Source organism: Pongo abelii, chromosome 1, assembly GCF_028885655.2.
Source record: "Pongo abelii isolate AG06213 chromosome 1, NHGRI_mPonAbe1-v2.0_pri, whole genome shotgun sequence".
Taxonomy (NCBI): domain Eukaryota; kingdom Metazoa; phylum Chordata; class Mammalia; order Primates; family Hominidae; genus Pongo; species Pongo abelii.
Genome location: NC_071985.2, coordinates 184,851,745 through 184,866,010, shown reverse-complemented (window position 1 = coordinate 184,866,010; position 14,266 = coordinate 184,851,745). Strand labels below are relative to the sequence as shown.

Below are 14,266 nucleotides of genomic sequence, written 5' to 3'. Positions count from 1 at the left end.
ATCCAAAATTAAAATATAAAATGTGCAACAAAGATATATACAGGAATGCTCATAAGAGCACAATTTGTAATATCCCCAAACTAGAAACAATGAGAATGTCCATCAACAATAGGATGAATAAATAGGGGTATATTCATTTAAGAAGGGGAAAAAGGGCTATTGCCTCATAAACCACAAGGATAAACTCTCAGAAATTGGTTAGACATAAAAGAATTCAGACCATACAAAATAGATAGATCATAGATAGATATAGCTAGATTTCAAAACTTCAAAATATATTGTGATAGAAGTCAAGATGTGGTTACCTTTGGGAGAGGAACAGGGGTAGGTGAAGTGGCGGGAGGGAGACAGCCCAATGGAGCAATCTGGGGTTCTGATAATATTCTAATTATTGGTGATTACGCATTTACGATTTGTGTACTTTATGAATATATGCTATAGTTCCATAAAAAACTTAATTTAAAAAATCAATAACACAATATATACAAGTTTGTCAAGTAAAATAATCATCTAAAAAATCAATAGCATTCTTTGTTTACCAGAAACGAAAAAATTAGAAAATGAAAAACATGCAGTACTAAAAAGAGCAAAAACAAAGTAAAATATAAACTTCAACTAGACAATCTTTGAAAATTCCATTACATATAACCAATAGAGGCTTAGTATCCAAAATATATTTAACAAGAAGAAAACTAGACTACACTTTTAAAGGACAAAGGATATTGGTAGTCACAGAAAAGGAAACCTCTAGGATCCGAGATTGGAGTTAAGCAGCCACAATCCAAAGAATGCCTGGAACCATCAAAAACTAGACGAGGCAGGAAAGATTCTCCCCTAGAGCTTTTGAAAGGAGCACCGTTCTGCTGACACTTTTATTTTGTACTCTGGCCTCCAGAAACGTGAGGGAATAAATTTCTGTTGTTTTAAGCAAAGACGTTTGTGATAATTTGTTATGACACTCCTAGGAAACTAACTGGATACCCTGAGACTCAATAGTTCCATTTCTAGATCTACTCCCTAGAGCACTGGGTCACCATTCTATAAGACCCAAAATCATCCTTTTAGAGAAAATATTTTCAACTTACCTATACATATAACTAAACAATAAACCAATGTCCTAATTAAAGTTTGAAAAAATACAGAAATACTTTATAAGAAAATACATATTTCTAACATATAAATGCTTGGGCAAGACTACACTGGAAGATACATTTGCACCTATACACAGAATCTATGTGAAACGGGCAGTTTCAAATGTGGGATGATAAATGTCCCATACTAGCAACTCAAACACCACAAGCAGCATTGCCATTGGTGCCATGATTTTCCAAAAAAAGTAAACTCTTACCAGAGTGCCAAACCAAACAAAGTGTATTCTTTCCTCAATTTACATGGCAATTGCATTACTGTAAAATGCGTTTTAAAAACCTTTTAAAAAGACTTTGTGTTTATAAATAGATAATTGATTATCAACTGCTATTATGTTATTAATCTCTAGTAATTATAAACAGGTTTTTCATCTACATATTCAATGAGACATTCAAGTCACGCAGGATACCGAACAATTAATACCACAGGACTCCCCAACCACTGTGACAAACAGAAGTAGTCCAGTCAATTTGTAAAATGCTCCCTAGGGCACACAATACACCCCTGAGAACAACAGACACAATGATACTAGGAAATATGTGCAAATATATTCATTGAAACATTGTTTTGAATAATAAAAAGCACTAACTACTAGTATTTAATAAAAAGTCCATTAAGAGAGGAACAAAAATTATATCACTGTTAATATAAACATATACCATTTTATACTAATGAAGGAAATGAACTAGACCTGCAAGAATCAACACTGAAAAATCTCAAAAACAGTGAATCAGAAAAAGCAGGTTGCAGAAGGATACATACAAGTAAGATACTATTTGTGCAAAATTTAAAAACAAAACTACAGCATAGGTTATACACAGACATACACAAATACTTAGTAATAAGTACAAAAATCTGAACAAACAGAATATGCTACAACTTCAGGATATTAGTTATCTTAAGGAAGGTAGGGAGGAAAATGTGGTTAGGAAGATGTAAAAGGTACAGAGGAGGCCTCACCTACATGCAACATTATATTTCTTAAAAACAAAAATCTGCAGCAAACATGTAAAATTTATCATTTGTTAAATGGGGGGTGGGGCATCAAAGGATTCAGTATATTTTTTTCTATAAATTTGAACTATTTTATAGTTAAAATTTTTGAAGTCTATATTCCAGCGAAATTTACTACCAACTGTGGCTTAACTGTGATTGAGACACTACTCCACAGTAACCTGGATAAGGATCACAAAGATAAATGTTCAGATGAGTAGTGATTGAAAGAACCCAGATCTGTCTGCCACAATGCTATCATTAGTTTGAGTTAGGTAATGAGATGAAGTGAGAATTACATGCAATCCCAAATTGACACTATTACTTTACCTCCAATATCTTCCTTCTATTTTCCCAAATAAGCTCATAAAAATTGAAATATTAAATATAAAAAGAAGGTAAAGAGATAAAGCAGCAATAATACTTCTTCTCATCAAAGATAAAATGTTTTAAAGATTTAACATGTAAGTGATGGAAAATATAATTCTTTTGATGCTCTTTAAAAACAAGTTACTTAGCATACCATATCATTCTCCAAAGATTCATTGAGAAAAGTCACACTTTCCTCTTAGCAATATATTTTCTCTCATGTCATATGGCTCTGTTGGGCAACATAAAATGTTGTGTGACACATCCAAATCTTTCTATGTTTTTACTTTCATATTACTTAAGTATTACACAGATGAGATTACCACTAACACAAAACTTCAGCAAAAAATAAGCATGGAAAGGGTAGAGAAGAATGAGATTGCAACTTTCAACAGGCAATCAGAGATAACACCTAGTTTCCAGTTTATAAAAATTGGGAAAAAATTGAATGTCACCACAAAAAGAAGAAAAAATCAGGCAATAATACAACATGAACTATTCTGTAACTGAGCCAAGTATGTTCAAAAGGTAATGTCCACAAAAAGATTTTTACAAGAATGAATATTCATAATAGTATTATCCAATAATAACCATAACCTGGAAGCAACCCAAACAACCATCAACAAGAGAATGGATAGCATCAGAGTAAAAAGCTTCTACACAGCAAAGGAAACCACTAACAGTAAACACACAGAATGGAGAAAATCTAATAAGGGGTTAATATCCAAAATATGTAAGGACCCAAACTCAACAGCAAGAAAACAAAAAACCTAATTTTAAAAATGGGCAAGAGGTCTGACTAGATATCTTAAATGGCCAACAGGTGTATGAAAAGGTGCTTACCATCTCTAATCATCAGGGAAATGCAAATCAAAACTATAATAAGATATGCCCTCGCACACGTTAGCACGACTACTATAATAAATTCAAAAAATTATAAGTGCTGGAAAGAATGTGGAGAAAGGGGAACCCTTGTACACCATTGGTAGAAATGTAAATTAAAAGAGCCATTATAAAAAGCATATTTCCTCAATAATTTCAAAAAAGAAAAATTTCTTCAAATAATTAAAAATAGAACTACCATATAATCCAGCAATCTCACTTCTAGGTATGTATCCAAAGGAAATTAGTATATGGAAGAGATCTGCACTCTCATATTCATTGCAGCATTATTCACCATACTCATGATATGGAAGCAACCTAAGTGTCCATCAATGAATGAATGGATAAAGAAAATGTGGTAGGTGTGTGTGTGTGCACACTATTCCGATTTCTATCACTATGGATTAGTTTGCCAGTACTTAAACTTCACATTGGAGCCACATAGTGTGTGATATTTAGTATCTGACTTCTTTTGCTCAGAATGTTCTTTAGATTCATCCATGTTGTTGGTTCTATCAGTAGTTCCTTTGAATTGTGGAGTAGTATTCTATTGTATGTGTATACTACAACATATTTATCCATTCTTTTTTGTCAAAAATTACATATATTTACACTGTACAAAGTGATGTTTTGCTACAGGTATATACACTGTGAAATGATTAATTCAAGCTAATTAACATTTCCGTCACCTCGTATACTTATTTCTCTCTGGAAAGCAGTTCTGTCTGGAATGGACCTGAAAGGGGAACAAGGGAATTGCGAGGGGTGATGGAAGTGTTCCAAATCTTGATCTGGGTGATGGTGACATGAGTGTATGAATTGACCAAAACCAACTGAGGAAAAAAAAGGAACATTGTGGAAATTAAAAAAAAAAAAAATAGAACTGCTCTATATTAAAATGAACTACAAAGACCTATCAATCAAATGATTAAAGGTAATATATAAACCTTGACTGGATCCTGGTTTGAAAAAGTTAACTATGGAATCCATGTTTGGGACAACCAGAAAAACTTGAATATGAACTAAATATTAAGAATTTCTCACCAATTATCTTTGGTGTAATAATGGTGTTGGGGTTATACAGAACAATCTCCTTATTTTTTAATTTTATTTACGTATGTATTTATTTCAGAGACAGGGTCTCACTGTATTGCCCAGGCTGGAGTGCAGGGCTACTCATAGGTGTGCTCACAGCATACTACAGCCTCAAACTCTCAGACAATCCTCCTGCCTCGGTCCCCTGAGTAGCTGGAACTACAGGTGCCTGTCATCATGCCCAGCTAATATCCTTATTTTTAGAAGACACATGCTGAAGTACTTACAGGCGGAGTATCATTATGTCAATTTATTTTCAATTTTTAGCAAAAAAAAAATATTTTATACATAAACATACACATACATATAGACAAATCAAATTAATGTACATGGTCATGGGTTACAGTTATTCATTGAACTATTCTTCTAAGTACTCTGTATGTTTGAAAAATTTCATTTAAAAAGTTGGGGAGAAAGATGCCAGTTTTAATAGATACAGAGTGATCTCCAGGACATACTGAACAAAGAAAAGCAAGGTACAGAATAGTTTATATGCTACCTATTTCATAAAAACAAATATTTATATATATATATGTTGTGTGGTATGTGAGAGAGAGTTTGTGTATCTGTTTATATCAAAACCAGTGAAAATGGTTAAAGCAGATGAGTATAGGTGGGAAATAGTTTTGAGCCTGGAAGCAACACTTCTCTGAGTATATCATTTTATACAGTCTTGAACTTGAACCATGTAAATGTAAAAAGGAAATAGACAAGAAAGGAACTAAAATCAAAATGAAGACGTTAAAAATATCTAGGGTCATATAACCTTTCTATTCAATCAAAGCCAAATTAATGAATCAATCAAACATGTTTAACTTGTATGTTTGCTAGTGGGTTTTTTTTTTTTTTTGCGGGGGTGGGGTCGGGGGCGTTGTTTGTTTGCTCCTTCTGAGCATCAGAGCCATTTTAAAAGGCTTTTGTTGTTCAAAAATTCAGGAACATTTTGCAGATCTGCTTCTAAACAGTTGTGCAATCCTAGACAAATAATAGCCATGCTAAGCATCGATTTTCTTGGCTGTAAAAAGGGATTGAATCCAATGATTTCCATCTAAGATTTCTCGGAACTATAAAATTCTGTGACTTAAATGTTTGTTGGGGAAAAATATTATTTCCACCAGCGTAGTTTTCTTTAGCTCTGATAAGTAACAAAGCTCTATTATACAGTGAATTACACAGTCATTCACTTTCTGCAATACAACTAATACTCAGGAGAAATGTAGCTATTACTCCGACTCCTTCAAGCAGTAATCAGTTACAACAGAGTATTTCCTCTTAGAAAGTTTGTTTTGGCAACGTTAGGGAAGCTGCAGCCAGCCAGTCAGGCAGCTGCACTCACCAGACTGCTAAACACCATTAGTTGGCAGGAGGAGGAAGAAGCCAGTAACAAAATCTATTAAGGTTGAACTCTGAAGGAGTTTCACTAACTTATGTCCTGGGCCAAGGGATCCAGAAAGCTTCGTGCATTCTTCTTGCTAAACTAATTTTACTTTACAAAAAGTTGTCAAAAATGGCAGCTTTGGGAGGAAAACAAGTAAAGCTAGGGCTATGGAGTTTCCGAGAAAAATCTCTGCAGGCTTGAAGATAAAGGGAGAATCCAAAAAAATTTCAACTTCACCACCACTGCCTCACACTCTGCCCCACCCACACTTGCCTTCTTTAAGACCTAACAAAAGACCTACAACAGTCCTGTGATTTTCCTAGGGGTTTAAGTTCTGTGCTGCAGCAACCTCATTCTAACTTGACGAAGGCCAGCCAGGAAAGGCGGGATGCTGCAAGCACGGGTTAAGTGGAGCCTGGCCAGCAGGGTGTACAGGAAGGAAATGCAGAGGGCTCCTGGCTGCAGCACCCAGGAGAGTAATGGTAAATATTTCAGCACTCTCAACCCCCAAGTTTTCCTAGGAGATCAGACAGAAGGCAATATACATAAGAAGACTTATTGAGTAAGAAGGAGTGAAAAGAGACCGAATAGTGAATTTTGGTTCCAAACTCCGTACAGGTCTGGGCCTGCAGGACTAAAACGGGGTGTGGAAAGGGTCTTGTGGAGATTTCCTCCAGAACAGACAAGCTGGAGTATTCCTCTAAACAGGGGAATGAGAGGGTTCTCTGAAGAATGCAGGGGAAGAAGTTCAAACCCCTTGGAAGTCTTCTGACATCAACAAGGGGAATAGAGTTTTCTCCTAGCATGGAGAGGTCCAGCCCCTTCACTGGATGAGTGGGGTTCTCTGCCCCAGCTGGACTTCCACAGGAGGATGGAGGAAAGCATCCTCTTGAGCAAGTCTGGAGAGTGAAGGGGTGGGGTTGCAAGGTTGAAGAAGGAGGAGCTTCCCTCATAAAGTTGACTGGGCCTTTCTTGAAATGGCTGGCACAAAGTCGGAAGGGTCTGGGGACGGGAGGGGCCTGAACTGATTTCTGAGGAGTTGGGTTTTTCCTGTAAGGCCCTGGGAGAGAAGGCAAGGTACTTTGCGCTGTGACACATTTCAATTGTTGGATGGGAAGATTCTCCTTCGAAGACAGAATAAAGGAAGGCCCCTTCATTAATGCGGGTTTGAAACTGGTCTGAAGTGGTGTACCTGCAGGGATTCGGGAGAAAATGCGACCCCCACCCCCAGACTTGGGAAAGGCGGGGGCAATAATTCTCTAAGAGAACTGGAGCCCGGAAGAGGAATGAAAAGCCCCCGCGCCGCGCACATACACTCTCTCTCACTGGAAAGTTAGGAGCGAGGATAGGAACTCTGAAGTGGTTTGGGAACGATCTGAAAGCGCGCAAGTTGGAAGTCGGGTTGAAGCCAGCGTAGCGGAGCAGGGGTCAGGCCTCTGCGTGGCCGGAGTGGGAGGGCGCTCATGAGTACGAGGTGGGGCAGGACCGAAGGGGCGTGGGGTCGACGCTCCCTAGGGATGATTCGGAGGGTGAAGGAGGTTTGGGGGTGATTCCGGGCTCTCGGAGGTGACTGAGGGAGTCCCTGAGCCAATGCCCGGGGGTGGGAGGCGCTACCGGTACTCACTGAGCTGATCTCCAGCGCCAGGGCGCACTGCAGCGCCTTCACCTTCGGCATCCGTGCGGGGAAGGGCGGCGGGGAGTGACCCCGGACACGGGCTCGAGTGAGGCGGGGAGACCTGGGGCTGGGCGGGGACGGGGAGGAGACGAGGTGGCGGCGGCGGTGGCAGCAGTGGCCCCCAGGCCGGGGCCCGCGGTCCAGCCTGGGTTCCGCCGGAGAAGCAGCTGAGCGCGGGGCGCAGACTCGTTGTCATGGCAGCCAGGAGGGGCGGGGCCGGAAGAGAGGCCGCGCGGGGCACTCCAGGGCTACCCGCGCGGGGACGAGCGCTGGAGGCGGGGCTTGACGAACGCCGAGCGAGGCGGAGCCGGGCAGGGGGCGGGGCTTCAGAAGGGGCGGGGTGAGGCAAGGCAGCTCTTCTGTGATGTCAGACTGCGCCCAAAGCCGGACGAAAGGGAGCGGCTATTTGTATAATGGGACAGTTCTCAGTTCAGGGAGCTGGAGTTCCTGTAAGGCCGTCGGAGGGAAGCCCTGATTTACAACGTGGTGATAACACCTTGGGCTAGTGGCGACCCACTGTGGCCTCAGCTTTCCCAACTGTAAAAGAATAATAATCATTGTTAGTCCTCCTGTTTAAATTTCACGGCACGGTTTACAAAGCCAGCATGAGGATACTGGGAATTAAAGAGACTTGCCCAAATCAAAGTCGGAACCAGGACTGAAACCGAGGAGCTCTCAAGTTAAACCCCAGTTGCCTCCCTGAGGAGAGGGGCTTGCATCAGATGGTCGATACTCCTAGTCTCCTATTCTGTGATTCTCTTTGTTAGCGCGTTCCCTTTTCCCTTCAAATTTTCCTGTCTAATTCACCCATGTATGCGTCTTAATGCATATTGCTTAAGTGGAACTGTCAATGAGGGGCCAACAATAAGTCCAGCTGTGAAGGGCCTGGCAATGGACAATCAAAGATAAAAAGAACCTAAGATTGCCCAGTCCAATCATGTTAAAAATTATTTGTATTGCAAAATACATTATACATGCAGAAGTGTATAAAACACGTTTATCTTAATAATAATGTGAACAGTACCTGTACAACTAGCACCCGGTTAAGAAATAAAACATTACTAGCACCTGAAAAATGCCCTGAACGATTACATTGCCTTTCTTGCCCTGGAGTAACCACTATCCTGACTTTTGTTACAATAATTCTCTTCCTTTTGCCATTCATGTATGCATTTCTAAACAAGATATTGTTTAATGTTTTCTGGTATTGATAGTATATAAATGGTATTAATACTGTATGTATTCTTCTGTGATTTGCTTCTCCCACTTAATATTATGCCACCGGTGATGCTGTGTAGCTGAAGTTTTTTCCATTGCTGGACAGTATTCCAATATAGATTGATTTATCCTTCCTAATACTGATGATCATTTACACTGTTTTCATTTTTAGCTATTATTAAAAATGTTGTGAACATTGTAGTACAAGTCTGTGTCTATTAATGCACATGTACTAGCGTAGGAGTGGGTTAGTTGGGTATTAGGGTTTTGCACATGTGGGTCTTTAAAAAGTAAGACCACACCATTTTCCAAAGTAGTGTACCTATTTATGTTTCTGGTGCGGATGTATGTATAAGAGTTCTTGTTTTTCCACCTCATCGGCAACATTTGTGTTTGGATTTTTAACTTTTGTATATTTGGATGTGTGTATTTTAGGTATTTCATTGTGGTTTTATCCTGCATCTCTGGGTACTGTTGAGGTTGAGTACCTTTGGTTTTGTTAGCCTTTCCATTATCTCTTATTGAACTGCCAAATAGTTATCTTGCCCGCTTTTCTATTGGTCTCTCTCTCAGTTCTTTATATACTCTGGATAATAATTATATGTCTACTCTATATGTTGCAAATATCCTTTCCACTTTGTGTTTGTATTTTAATTTTACATATAGTCTGTGATGACAGAAGATAAATTGTTGTAGTGGAGTATGAGTATTCTCGGTTTGACCAAATAATTCCAAGTTGCTGTCCAGAATGCCATACCAGTCTACGCTCCCAACATTTGAAGGTTACTATGGCCCCACGTTCTTCCCAGGCTTGGCATTATCAAGGGTTCTTGTTTTCCCCAACATAACAGATGTAAAGTGTTATCTCACTATTGAATTTTTCAGATTACTGATGAGTCTGAGCATGTCTGTACATGCTTATAAGATTTTCTATCTTTACTAAAGATGATCTGCTCATAATGCTTTACCCCATGTTCTATCAGGATTTTTGTCTTTTTTTAGGAATTTTGTGTATTCTGGTTAGTTAATAAATTAGTTCTAAGACACTACAAAAATCTTCTCTCTTTATGGTATTTTTATAAACTTTGTCTAGGATTTTGTTTTGTTTTGGGGTTTTTTGGGTGTTTTGTTTTGTTTTGTTTTTGACAGGGTTTTACCCCTGTCACCCGGGCTCTGGAGTGCACTAGCACAATCTCGGCCCACAGCAACCTCTGCTTACCCAGTGATATGGTTTGGCTGTGTCCCCACCCAAATCTCATCTTGAATTGTACTCCCATAATTCCCACGTGTTGTGGGAGGGACCTGGTGGGAGATAATTTGAGTCTTGGGGGTGGTTTCCCCCATACTGTTCTCATGGTAGTGAATAAGTCTCACAAGATCTGATGGTTTTATCAGGGGTTTCTGCTTTCACATCTTCCTCGTTTTCTCTTTCTGCCATCATGTAAGAAGTGCCTTTTGCCTCCTGGCATGATTCTGAGGCCTCCCCTCCCTGTGGAACTGCAAGTCCAATTAAACCTTTTTTTCTTTCCAGTCTTGGGTATGTCTTTATCAGCAGCATGAAAATGAGCTAATACAGTAAATTGGTATCAGTAGAGTGGGTGTTGCTGAAAAGATATCCGAAAATGTGAAAGCGACTTTGGAACTGGGTAACAGGGAGAGGTTGGACCAATTTGGAGGGCTCAGAAGACAGGAAAATGTGGGAAAGTTTGGAACTTCCTAGGGACTTGTTGAATGGCTTTGGCCAAAAGCCTGATAGCCACATGGACAATAAGGTCCAGGCTGAAGTGGTCTTAGGTGGAGATGAGGAACTTATTGGCAACTGGACCAAAGGTGACTCTTGTTATGTTTTAGCAAAGAGACTGGGGGCATTTGGCCCCTGCCCTAGACATTTGTGGAACTTTGAACTTGAGAGAGATGATTTAGGGTATCTGGCAGAAAAAAATTCTAAGCAACAAATCATTCAAGATGTGACTTGGGTGCTATTAAAGGCATTCAGTATTATAAGGGAAGAATAGCATAAAAGTTTGGAAAATTTGCAGCCTGACAATGTGATAGAAATGGAAAACCCATTTTCTTTTTTTTTTGTTTTTTGTTTTTTCTTTATTATTATTATTATTATTATTATTATTATACTTTAGGTTTTATGGTACATGTGCGCAATGTGCAGGTAAGTTACATATGTATACATGTGCCATGCTGGTGCGCTGCACCCACCAACTCGTCATCTAGCATTAGGTATATCTCCCAATGCTATCCCTCCCCCCTCCCCCCACCCCACAACAGTCCCCAAAGTGTGATGTTCCCCTTCCTGTGTCCATGTGTTCTCATTGTTCAATTCCCACCTATGAGTGAGAATATGCAGTGTTTGGTTTTTTGTTCTTGCGATAGTTTACTGAGAATGATGATTTCCAATTTCATCCATGTCCCTACAAAGGACATGAACTCATCATTTTTTATGGCTGCATAGTATTCCATGGTGTATATGTGCCACATTTTCTTAATCCAGTCTATCATTGTTGGACATTTGGGTTGGTTCCAAGTCTTTGCTATTGTGAATAATGCGGCAATAAACATACGTGTGCATGTGTCTTTATAGCAGCATGATTTATAGTCCTTTGGGTATATACCCAGTAATGGGATGGCTGGGTCGAATGGAATTTCTAGTTCTAGATCCCTGAGGAATCGCCACACTGACTTCCACAAGGGTTGAACTAGTTTACAGTCCCACCAACAGTGTAAAAGTGTTCCTATTTCTCCACATCCTCTCCAGCACCTGTTGTTTCCTGACTTTTTAATGATTGCCATTCTAACTGGTGTGAGATGGTATCTCATTGTGGTTTTGATTTGCATTTCTCTGATGGCCAGTGATGGTGAGCATTTTTTCATGTGTTTTTTGGCTGCATAAATGTCTTCTTTTGAGAAGTGTCTGTTCATGTCCTTTGCCCACTTTTTGATGGGGTTGTTTGTTTTTTTCTTGTAAATTTGTTGGAGTTCATTGTAGATTCTGGATATTAGCCCTTTGTCAGATGAGTAGGTTGCGAAAATTTTCTCCCATTTTGTAGGTTGCCTGTTCACTCTGATGGTAGTTTCCTTTGCTGTGCAGAAGCTCTTTAGTTTAATTAGATCCCATTTGTCAATTTTGGCTTTTGTTGCCATTGCTTTTGGTGTTTTAGACATGAAGTCCTTGCCCATGCCTATGTCCTGAATGGTAATGCCTAGGTTTTCTTCTAGGGTTTTTATGGTTTTAGGTCTAACATGTAAGTCTTTAATCCATCTTGAATTGATTTTTGTATAAGGTGTAAGGAAGGGATCCAGTTTCAGCTTTCTACATATGGCTAGCCAGTTTTCCCAGCACCATTTATTAAATAGGGAATCCTTTCCCCATTTCTTGTTTTTGTCAGGTTTGTCAAAGATCAGATACTTGTAGATATGTGGCATTATTTCTGACGGCTCTGTTCTGTTCCATTGATCTATATCTCTGTTTTGGTACCAGTACCATGCTGTTTTGGTTACTGTAGCCTTGTAGTATAGTTTGAAGTCAGGTAGTGTGATGCCTCCAGCTTTGTTCTTTTGGCTTAGGATTGACTTGGCGATGCGGGCTCTTTTTTGGTTCCATATGAACTTTAAAGTAGTTTTTTCCAATTCTGTGAAGAAAGTCATTGGTAGCTTGATGGGGATGGCATTGAATCTGTAAATTACCTTGGGAAGGATGGCCATTTTCATGATATTGATTCTTCCTACCCATGAGCATGGAATGTTCTTCCATTTGTTTGTATCCTCTTTTATTTCCTTGAGCAGTGGGGAAAACCCATTTTCTGAGGAGAAATTCAAGTTGGCTGCAGAAATTTGCATCAGTAATGGGGAGCCAAATGTTAATCCCCAAGGCCATGGAGAAAATGTCTCCAGGCCATGTAAGAGGGCTTCACAGCAGCCTCTCCCATCACAGGCCCTGAGGCCTAGGAGAAAATGGTTTCATGTGCTATGCCCAGGGTCCCCATGCTGTGTGCAGCCTAGGGACTTGGTGCCCTGCGTCCCAGCTGCTCCAGCCATGGCTGAAAGGGGCCAACATAGAGATAGGGCTGTGGCTTCAGCGGATGCAATCCCCAAGCCTTGGCAGCTTCCACATGGTGTTGAGCCTGCAAGTACACAGAGTCAAGAACTGGGGTTTAGGAACCTCCACCTAGATTTCAGAAGACGTATGGAACCACTTGGATGCTCAGGCAGAAGTTTGTTGCAGGAGTGGGGCCCTCATGGAGAACCTGTGCAAGGGCAGTGAAGAAGGGAAATGTGGGGTTGGAGCCCCCATATAGTGTCCCTACTGGGGCAACACCTAGTGGAGCTGTGAGAAGAGGACCACTGTTCTCCAGACCCCAGAATGGTAGATCCACCAACAGCTTACACAATTCACCTGGAAAAGCCACAGACGCTCAATACCAGCCTGTGAAAGCAGCCTGGAGGGAGGCTGTACCCTGCAAAGCCACAGGGGTAGAGCTTCCCAAGACCATAGGAACCCACATCTTGCATCAGCGTGATCTGGATGTGAGACCTGGCGTCAAAGGAAATCATTTTGAAGCTGTAAGATTTGACAGCCTCGCTGGATATTGGACTTGCATGGGCCCTGTAACTCCTTTGTTTTGGCCAATTTCTCTCATTTGGAATGGCTGTATTTACCCAATACCTGTACCCAAATTGTATCTAGGAAGTAAATAGCTTGCTTTTGATTTTACTGGCTCATAAGCAAAAGGGACTTGCCTTGTCTCAGTGTGGACTTTTGGGTTAATGCTGAAATGAGTTAAGACTTTGGGGGACTGTTGGGAAGGCATGATTGGTTTTGAAATATGAGGACATGAGATTTGAAGGGGCCAGGGAAAAAATGATATGGTTTGGCTGTATCCCCACTCAAATCTCATCTTGACTTGTACTCCCATAATTCCCACATGTTATGGGAGGGACCCAGTGGGAGATAATTTGAATGATGGGGGCTGTGTCTCCCATACTGTTCTTGTGGTAGTGAATAAGTCTCATGAGATCTAATAGTTTTTTTAGAGGTTTCCTCTTTTGCATCTTCCTCATTTTCTCTTGCCGCTGCCAAGTAAGAAGTGCCTTTTGATGAGTTCATGTCCTCTGCAGTGACATGGATGAAGCTGGAAACCATCATTCTAGCAAACTAACACAAGAACGGAAAACCAAACACCACATGTTGTCACTCATAAGTGGGAGCTGAACAATGAGAACACATGAACACAGGGAGGGGAACATCACACACTGGGGCCTGTCGGGGGGTGGGGGGCTAGGGGAGGGATAGCATTAGGAGAAATACCTAATGTACATGATGGGTTGATGGGTGCAGCAAACCACCATGGCATGTGTATACTACCTATGTAACAAGCCTGCACATTCTACACATGTATCCCAGAACTTAAAGTATAAAATAAAAAAAAGAAAAAGTGCCTTTTGCCTCTGCCATGATTCTGAGGCTTCCCCAGCCATGTGGAATTCTGAGGCCT

General features: G+C 40.4%; 1 protein-coding gene across 13 annotated transcripts in view; it reads right to left on the bottom strand.

The window, feature by feature from the left end:
* The window catches only part of SPATA6 (spermatogenesis associated 6), a 172,660-nt gene extending 164,821 nt beyond the window's left edge, over positions 1 to 7,839 (bottom strand). For 9 of the 13 annotated variants that reach the window (XM_063712537.1, XM_063712515.1, XM_063712516.1 and 6 more), the window contains exon 1: positions 7,491 to 7,839. In XM_063712537.1, coding sequence (XP_063568607.1) covers positions 7,491 to 7,541 — 51 coding nt within the window. In that variant the 5' untranslated portion in view covers positions 7,542 to 7,839. The remainder of the gene's footprint in view (positions 1 to 7,490) is intronic. The other 4 variants (XM_054535060.2, XM_063712509.1, XM_063712520.1 and 1 more) reach the window with 3 other exon arrangements.
* Positions 7,840 to 14,266: the final 6,427 nt, after the last annotated feature.